At 35.6% G+C, this 9,073-nt stretch overlaps 2 protein-coding genes across 5 annotated transcripts; one reads left to right on the top strand and one right to left on the bottom strand.

Annotated features, from left to right (window-relative positions):
• Positions 1-627: 627 nt before the first annotated feature.
• On the bottom strand, positions 628-4,790 carry LOC124300203 (3-hydroxyisobutyryl-CoA hydrolase, mitochondrial). 4 transcript variants are annotated; one of them, XM_046754007.1, is made up of 9 exons: positions 4,629-4,790; positions 4,281-4,501; positions 3,945-4,035; positions 3,044-3,111; positions 2,727-2,968; positions 2,243-2,484; positions 1,956-2,175; positions 1,655-1,842; positions 628-1,571 (listed from the first exon to the last, which is right to left on the bottom strand). In XM_046754007.1, exons 3-9 carry the CDS (start codon positions 4,033-4,035, stop codon positions 1,441-1,443), a joined length of 1,182 nt encoding a protein of 393 aa, XP_046609963.1. In that variant the 5' UTR covers positions 4,281-4,501; positions 4,629-4,790; the 3' UTR covers positions 628-1,440. The 4 variants fall into 4 exon arrangements, with proteins under 4 accessions (XP_046609963.1, XP_046609961.1, XP_046609962.1 ...); XM_046754005.1 differs by lacking the exon at positions 4,281-4,501 and having other exon boundaries at positions 4,629-4,725; XM_046754006.1 differs by lacking the exons at positions 4,281-4,501; positions 4,629-4,790 and adding an exon at positions 4,114-4,272.
• Positions 4,791-5,031: 241 nt separating this feature from the next.
• Positions 5,032-8,640, top strand: LOC124300198 (bifunctional purine biosynthesis protein ATIC). Its single transcript, XM_046753971.1, has 7 exons — positions 5,032-5,202; positions 5,600-5,803; positions 6,164-6,452; positions 6,746-7,237; positions 7,360-7,749; positions 7,868-8,132; positions 8,232-8,640. The coding sequence occupies exons 1-7, from the start codon at positions 5,187-5,189 to the stop codon at positions 8,349-8,351; spliced, it is 1,776 nt and encodes a 591-aa protein (XP_046609927.1). The 5' UTR covers positions 5,032-5,186; the 3' UTR covers positions 8,352-8,640.
• Positions 8,641-9,073: the final 433 nt, after the last annotated feature.

Below are 9,073 nucleotides of genomic sequence, written 5' to 3'. Positions count from 1 at the left end.
TGATAAATTATGCGAATTGAAAAACAGCTTGCAGCACTTAATGCCAGGCACAGAGTCACCTTGACTACTTCGGAAAGCCCGCTCGGAGAGATCCTGATGGTAAGGTAGTGATGAATGCATCAGGAAAAGTGCCGAAGAAACGAGAAATACACACTCTAATTTACTATTCTGCCAACTGTATTCCGATCGTTTAGACTTCAGCGATAAAACCTTGCACAATTGCATCGAGTTTATTTTATGTCATAATATTTTCGATGCATGTAATTAGGTGATTAATTTTTTCAGTACATGTATAGGTATAAAACTATAGTAATCGTATGGCCTTATGAATAAAAATGTACCAATTGCTAAAAGTGAAAATTGATAGTTGAGGATCAAAAGGTTAAATTTTTGAAATGATAACACAATGTGGTAACTAGTAATGCTTTTGAAATTATCGATTGTACTATAGTTATCGAAATTTGCCTGCCTCAAATCTTCACTTTCGAATTCCACTTATTATGTACTACGCGCAGTTTTATCATTAATACCGCTTTCTTTCAACGATAATGTATAGTTAGCAATTCATGAAACTCAGCCTTCAATCAATTCTTTAGTACCGTTTGTTATCATTTTTTCTCCAGATTGAATAATTTATTTTCGTTTTTCTATCGGACCCGGTGTAATCTTGATGTAACCCTGATGTAAATAATTTGTCATTATTCTATGCATACATACGTAGCTTGCACAGTGCCAGGCGAGATCACTGTGTTGTGATTGTATTGTCAATTTCGTTAGAGTTCCATTGGTAGCATTAAAAATGCAACGTAACACACCGTGATCTCCGATATGTAGATAGAGGAATGAATGAACTTAATTATTTTCTACTTAATTGTAGAAATTGAAATTATTATCAGAAACAATCGCTTACTTGTAACCAATTCACATGTCTATAATTTGAATGTATTATCATTTTGTTCAGTTCCAATTTTTTATTTCTTGGTAACATGGTTTAACAATGGATATATGAAAAATACGCATTCAGACTCGATCTGAGTGTAAATTTAAATGCTATTACTAGTAATATTAATTGAAATTGTTCTGTTCGTTGGTTTTTACATGAAAAATAAAACAGTTCGCTGAATTTTTATATAATGTTTTAATGAATTATTAGTAATGTGAGTACTTGGAACAGTCATCAGAAACCAGGTTGTTCAAATTACGTCTCCTAAAATTATACAACATACTTTTTTTTTATCGGTAATGCTATAAGCTATATATATAAGCTTTATATATGTGTAAGCTTTTCAGGAATCACCACATCCATTTCAATGGTAGCAACAAACAGTATTGACTAACAATAAAGTTTCACATTCAACGTTTCACAACTTATAAAATTATAAAAATGGCAATGTTTTCGAGCCACGTGTTTATGGATACACTTTCCCCAGTAGCGTATTATCAAAGTTTCAATTCCTCTTCGTCAGGTAGTTTTGCAAATCGTGCTTCTATTGCCTTTTGTGAAATTTCACTCAATTGTGCTGGTTTCCACATTGGTTTCTTGTCTTTATCAACTAAAAGAGCTCTAACACCTATAAAACAAAACTTTTATTCACATAACTCTAGTATCCACGTTACCATGTAACAACAATTTAATCAAACTGCAGCCAATCACCTTCGTAATAGTCACCATCCTTTGTTAGAGCTGCGGATACTAGCCTAAACTCCATCTCTAAGCATTCTTTCAGTGAGAGTTGAGATCCTTTTTCTATAGCCTGAAGTGTGACTGTAAGTGACGTAGGAGACATTTGTTTCAATAACTTAATTGCGTTGACTGCCCAATCAGATCCATCTGATTCAAGCCTGGAAGTATAAATTTATTACAAATCAAAACAACAATTATTAGGAGGTGGTATTAAGAATACATTTCACTGTATACTTAGTACTAGAATTTAATTATTTTCATCGATATTCACCTTTGTATTATTTCCTGCACGTTTGGAGCGGAGAAACATTTATCTATTTGTTTTAAATATGGCTGCAAACTAAATTCAGGATTGAAATTGTCTGGTTGATACTTTTTTATGATTTCACTAATATTGTTGCCATTTGATTCTAGTAATTCATTTGTTAAATCTCCAAGTCTTTCAGATGGAACGTAGTGAGTCGCTATGCCTGCCGCAAGAACATCAGTACCTAGACCATCAGTAAAATAATTTAGTCCAATTACGAGAAAAAAAGAAATAAATTAGCAATGTCTCACCTTTGAGACGATGGCCAGTTAGGCCCAAGTAACATCCTAGCTTTCCACTCAATCTGGGAAGGAAGAAAGTACCACCCACATCTGGTACCAAACCTATGGCGGTTTCAGGCATTGCAAACAACGTGTTTTCGGTGGCTATTCTGTATTTGCCATGTACAGACAAGCCAACGCCACCTCCCATGGTTATACCATTTATTAAAGCTATGTATGGTCGTTTGTAAGTCCCAATAAGGTGGTTCAGTCTGTAAAAAGATGTATTTCAATTTTACAGTGAGCTTTTCTCTGCACGGGAAATACAATCCTTGTTTAGATCATCGAGTATTCTTATCTTGTACCCTGTGTACTTATATTATGTTATTTACTAATGAATTCTTACTATTTGATTTCTTACAAGATAACTTTAGTATTTGCAGTTTGCTCCGATGCTGGAAATATGTCATAGAATTGTCAAAAAGCAGACAATGCTAATTTCAGTAGTACTTACGTGTACTCAGCACGAAAGAATTCTTGTCCGACTTTCTTACCACCAGAGTTATTTAAAGCTAAGGCGAGTGTTTTAACATCACCACCAGCACAGAAAGCCTTCTCACCAGTTGCTTTTACAATTACTAAGTTTTTTGATGCTTCCCATTCCTTCAGAGCTGGATATATTTTACGCACCATTGACAAGTTCAGGGCATTCAAAACCTTCGGGCGATTCAGAGTTAGAATACCGCTGTCCTTGATCTAAAGATATAAAACGGTATAGAATTGGCATATGTTTTCATTTTTCAATACATAGTTTCAAATTATCAAGCTCACATTTTCTATGAGAACGTCATTTTCATTGAGAGAATCAGATGGTATTTCTCCTTTTTCCGCAAGTGTTGCTGGAATTCAAGTTGCTCGTTTGGTAACAGGTGGTGGATGAAGGCCCTGAGTGTTAGTTGTTTATACCAAAGGTTACTTATATTTGGTATATGTAGTGAATTAGTAACATACAGAGTATTAGAATTGTGACTGGCAAAACTTGTATTATTGCAAATGTTTGAACCATATTTATAGACTGCATATTTGCATTATTACAAAAACAAAATTGACGATATTGATGATATCACGAATTTTGAAGATTTTCTATAATTGAAAGTTATTTTTCTGTTCACAATCATGCAATAAGAATTGCCTATGAATGGAAAAGTTTTAATGTTTTCTAAAGTTTTGAGGCAACCGTAAATTTGTCTTCCAGATGTAATGTTTTACAAAAAAAAGAATGAAGTTCTAAATGTGGTGAACTATTACACTATATTTATGCGGTTTCTCAACAAATTCTTTAATTTATGGATTTTATACATATATTGGAGCTTCAATAGCCACCCTATTGTTCTAGATCTGCCTTGAATTGAATTTGCATTACATGTTTATATAATAACAGCTCGGATTCTTTGAAATAAAGAAAAATTACGATCAGAAAATTCCAAACTATCGTGTTCCCGCAATAAGTAAAAATGATTGTTTTGTTTGAATAAATATCGCAATAATTCAATTGGATTGTTCAAAAAATAGTTGCACATATATTTCCATGACCTGATTGCAGAGTCTCATTTCTTATAATTTGAAGTGACAATCTCGTATTACTTAATGGTTGAACAGTTAGTTTCATCCACCGTATGACACTTGACACGTGAATGATTGTTGCAAAAATTTTAGCGGTATCCATTCATACCTGAACTGTGAATTGACATAATCCTTGCGTTGAACCAACCCGCGCTCCTAGTCGCGGTAGTTTTACTCAACCGAAAGGTTATGTTGGACATCTAAAATGAAATGAAGATAAGTATTTGTCTAAAATAGACTGGCGGGTGAGGTGGATTTTTAGGTCAACGAAACATTACCATTGTGTCAGTTTCCTATTTATCTACTACGATTGTGTTCCGAATATAAGTAAATAGAAAACTTGTTTCCAGGCAGAATTCTTTATCCAAGAATTCACCAAATATTACTATAGGAATGGATGGAATTCGAGTAAAACTGGTTTAGCAATACTCGCAAAGTTATGTAACTTTTCTTTGTTCGGCGTTCCCGATAAGATTTCAGTTCGACAAACACCGCTCCATCCAATTTACGATTGGCATAATCATTATTCCCGCTGGAAATTCATTTCGGGATTGGTAATTGTGTTCGTACTACTGCCACACGGCCGCGATTGCATGACACGCGTTGACACGCGTGTCCGCGTGTGCGCACAAGGCGCGTGCGTGGTGAAAAGCGTTGAGACGTTGACTGAAGAATATGTTGAGAGTTCGGAAGTTTTTCTTTTATGAACTTGGAGCATATCTTTCAGTGATATCCATTGTCCCATTGAAAAAAGCGGGGATTGACCTGCCGCAAAAACTGAATGACAACTTACCGACATCGACGATTATAACAGATCAGTACGGGTACACCTTATGTTGTCAACGAGATTCAAAATGTTCAAAATGAAACGTTCTATGTTTCTATGATTGACTGTTAAATACCTTTAAGGACAAACGGAAAGGTCGCTATGTTATTCTATTGGTTGTATGAAAGCACATTATTTACGATGACGTAATATTCGTGTTACAAATATGAGCGCTCCCAGCATAATGGGATATTTGAATAAATGTCTTATAACCGGCCTGGCAAATATATTTTTGTTCCAGAGATGTTTATAAAATGCACAGCGCTTCAATGTCCGATAACTTTTGACCCTGGACCCCCGCAGACCGTGAGATAAGTCCTTTGACGCACTCGGTTGAACGAGCTAAATAACAATTGGCGGGATTGAGGCTATAAATGCAGGGATCCGCTTCAGGGTCATACACTTGTTGCCTATCGAACCATACATACGGCACGCGTGTCTGACTCCATTGAAATCAATCTCGTACCCGTTCAAGCATATTTCGGTTGTGTTTTCGAAGACTGAAGACTCCTAACTACCGTAAATATGAGTGGAAAGCTTGGTGAGAATCATTCTGCTACACATTTCAATTAACTTTATTTATATTTACCAGCATTCTTATTGCTCAAAATTCTTTGTGGAACTTACACCGGTTCCCGAGATGTGGGTTAACTTTACCTTTGTATCGGCACATGCATTTTCCCTTTACGAAGATACGAACTTAGAATATATGTAATATATTTTATTCCGCAGCCCGCAAACTCACTGTTGTATTTATGTATTTGGTAATGTACTGGATATCCTCCCCTTCAAACTAATAATTGATATGGATAAATTATGATGATAGTTGTTTCTTTTATTTTCTTGCATCCACATCAGTTTATTATCGTTTATTGCGATTGTGCCTGAGGTAAAACGTAGGCACCAAACTGTTATTAATATTGTGTATTTTGTTGCAGCTTTGTTGAGTGTGTCTGATAAGACGGACTTATTACCTTTTGGTAAAAAACTATGTGACTTGGGCTTTGTACTAGTCGCATCCGGAGGTACCGCCAAATCTCTGAGAGACACTGGCCTACCAGTTAAAGATGTATCAGACATCACGGGAGCTCCTGAAATGCTTGGCGGACGAGTTAAAACTCTTCATCCCGCGGTTCATGCAGGTACGATTTAATAATCTTTAGATTATTAACAATGATAACGTGTGGTAAATGATTCACAAATTTAGCCTGAATGAATGTTACTGAATTCAATATGCTTCACCAATAGTCATTGAATTTAATGGTCATTAATCTATGTGTTTTTTCCAATCTCTTTGGCTTTGATATGTTCTATATAGTCACTTTATTATTTAATTGTAATGTCGAACACCAAGATGTACGAATCATGCAAAGGATGGTGCCTTTCCGATTACAATATCTCATGAATGAACAGAGTTATATAATCATTTAGGTTAAACTGAACCCAGTGAAAATTTTGTACGTGCTTTTTAATATTATCATTTTATTACTATGCATTTATAGGTATTTTGTCTCGCTTGAGTGATTCAGATCAAGCTGATCTGAAAAAGCAAAATTATGAGATGATAAACATTGTAGTATGCAATCTTTATCCATTTATGAAGACCATAACTAAGCCTGACGTCATTGTTGCTGATGCTGTAGAAAATATTGATATCGGTGGTGTGACTTTGCTAAGGGCTGCCGCTAAAAATCATGCAAGAGTCACCGTTATCTGTGACCCTGTTGATTATAATAAGGTTATCAAAGAATTGGAAAGCTCCTCTGACAGAGATACTTCTCTTGTTACTAGGTATTCAAGCTTTCATTTTTATATCTTATTGGGTTTTAATTGTGTTGTTATTTACTTGCTTTAAACTTCAGAATGCCCTAGACTTATGCTTATATTATGCTGTATCATATATTTTTGTACTTAGTAATTAGTCGATCACGTGAAAAACGATCACAGCACAAGTCTTACCAGTCATTGATATTCATTATTTAAGTTTTACCACTTTTAACTTGAAATTTTACCAGCTAAAGGTGTTAAAGGTTGTTTAACGTCCAATAGCATGACCCTAACATATATTTATTTTGAAATTGCAGACAGTCCTTGGCTCTCAAGGCATTCACCCACACAGCTGAGTATGATAATACCATTTCTGATTACTTCCGTAAAGAGTACAGTGCAGGAAAATCTCAGCTTACACTTCGCTATGGCATGAATCCCCACCAAAAACCAGCGCAGCTTTTCACTACTCTAGAAAAGCTTCCGTTGACAGTTGTTAATGGTTCACCCGGATTCATAAATCTTTGCGATGCCTTAAATGGTTATCAGTTGGTCAAAGAACTTAAAGCTGCGCTCAATTTACCGGCTGCAACTTCATTCAAACATGTTAGCCCAGCTGGTGCAGCAGTCGGTGTCTCACTAGATGCCGACCAAGCAAAATTATGCCAAGTCGAAGATTTGTTGGATAAATTGACTCCGCTAGCTTGTGCGTATGCTAGAGCTAGAGGAGCGGATAGAATGTCTAGCTTTGGAGATTTTGTTGCCTTGTCAGACCCTTGTGATGTCATTACTGCCAGGATTATTTCACGGTAAGAATTAGCAGTATTCACATAGTTTTCATGATCAGATTTCAATGTAGAATTTCAATCTTAATTGGAATTTGTAAGTGAAATTTAGTTCCAGGTTATTTAATCATTATTTTCCATTGCAGCGAAGTATCTGATGGCATTATTGCTCCTGGTTATACACCAGAGGCACTTGAACTGTTGAAAAAAAAGAAAAATGGCGGCTACTGTGTTCTACAAATAGATCCAGACTACACACCAGCTCCTGTGGAACGCAAAATTCTCTATGGTCTTACCATGGAACAGAAGCGTAACGATGCGGTCATTGACAAAAATCTATTTACCAACATCGTAACACAGCAAAAAGATTTACCAGAAGGAGCCATCCGAGATTTGATTGTAGCAACCATAGCTCTCAAATACACTCAAAGTAATTCTGTATGCTATGCACGAGACGGACAGATAATTGGTATTGGCGCTGGACAGCAATCTAGAATACATTGCACAAGACTCGCGGGTGACAAGGCTGATAACTGGTAAGTTGTTGATTTACATTGGGTATGTCGCAGTGAACTGAAACGACCTTAGTTAACTGTCCCACAAAAAGAAATTTGCATTTGTTTGACTTTTAAGTTGAAAACATTTCATTTTAAGGTGGCTTCGTCAGCACCCTAAGGTTACGGGAATGAAATTTAAAAAGGGGGTAAAAAGGGCAGAAATTTCAAATGCCATAGATAACTACGTAAATGGATCAATTGGAAAAGATATGGACCGAGAAAGTTGGGCTGCTGTTTACGCAGTGGTTCCAGAACAGTTCACTGAAAAGGAACGATCAGATTGGGCTAAAAAATTGGATGGTGTTGCTCTTAGTAGCGATGCCTTCTTTCCTTTCAGGGATAACGTTGACCGAGCCAGATTGGTTAGTAGAGAATTGAAAATTCTCAGTTATCTGCTTTCATTTCTAATCGTTACCGTATTGTAACGAACTATTTTTATTGCTAAATTTATTTTATTACAGAGCGGTGTTCGATACATTGCTAGTCCAGCTGGTTCCACCAATGATGAAGTTGTGATTAAGGCTTGTGACGATCACAAAATCACTATGGCACACACCAAACTTCGTCTATTCCACCATTGAATTGTTTAGTCCAATTCGGTTTATCCCCACTTAGGGAAAGTTGCTGGATTTGGGTGATATGTAGTGTACGTTATCGATCTGAGTATTTCGAATATTCCTGTTATTTCTAGATAAATGTATTTTTATGCATTACTGTTATCACTATTAATTTGGTAGTTTTATACAAATTTTGCCATATTATGTTATACGTATGATATATAAATTTAATGATTTTAGGCTCCTTGGTATTTTTCAACAAGACTTGTATTTCTAAAGATGTTCAATATATTACTTTTTCTAAATAACCTAATTTTATACGTACATTATTTGTTCACTTCTGTATAATTACACAATATTGAAAGATACGTTAAGCTGTACGTAAGATTTAAATTTTCACGTTATAATTCTACACCTAACAGAATATTAGGGCAGTTGGTTATATGCCCCAGTTTTGAAATGTTATGAAACCGCTTCATTCAGAACCAATGATTCATTTTCAATGTTGGCTAAATTCGGATCATTCGGTTTTCAGTAGTGTTCCATTATCTCCCATGTTCCATTATGAATTAATTTAATGGGAAAATAGGCAAAACTGATCTCTTGTCTCATGATCAGTCGCTTAGTCTGTCGAATTTATTCCATGTGAGCTGAAGGGAAATCATATTTTCATACAAATAAACCTCACAGAAATTCAACCATCATTGTTAGACGATCAAAACAAAAATCGATTTTAGCGTTGAGAA

Source organism: Neodiprion virginianus, chromosome 3 (genome assembly GCF_021901495.1).
Source record: "Neodiprion virginianus isolate iyNeoVirg1 chromosome 3, iyNeoVirg1.1, whole genome shotgun sequence".
NCBI classification, from domain to species: Eukaryota; Metazoa; Arthropoda; class Insecta; order Hymenoptera; family Diprionidae; genus Neodiprion; species Neodiprion virginianus.
The sequence above is the reverse complement of the archived record's forward strand: the minus strand, read 5'-3'. Positions and strand labels throughout refer to the sequence as shown.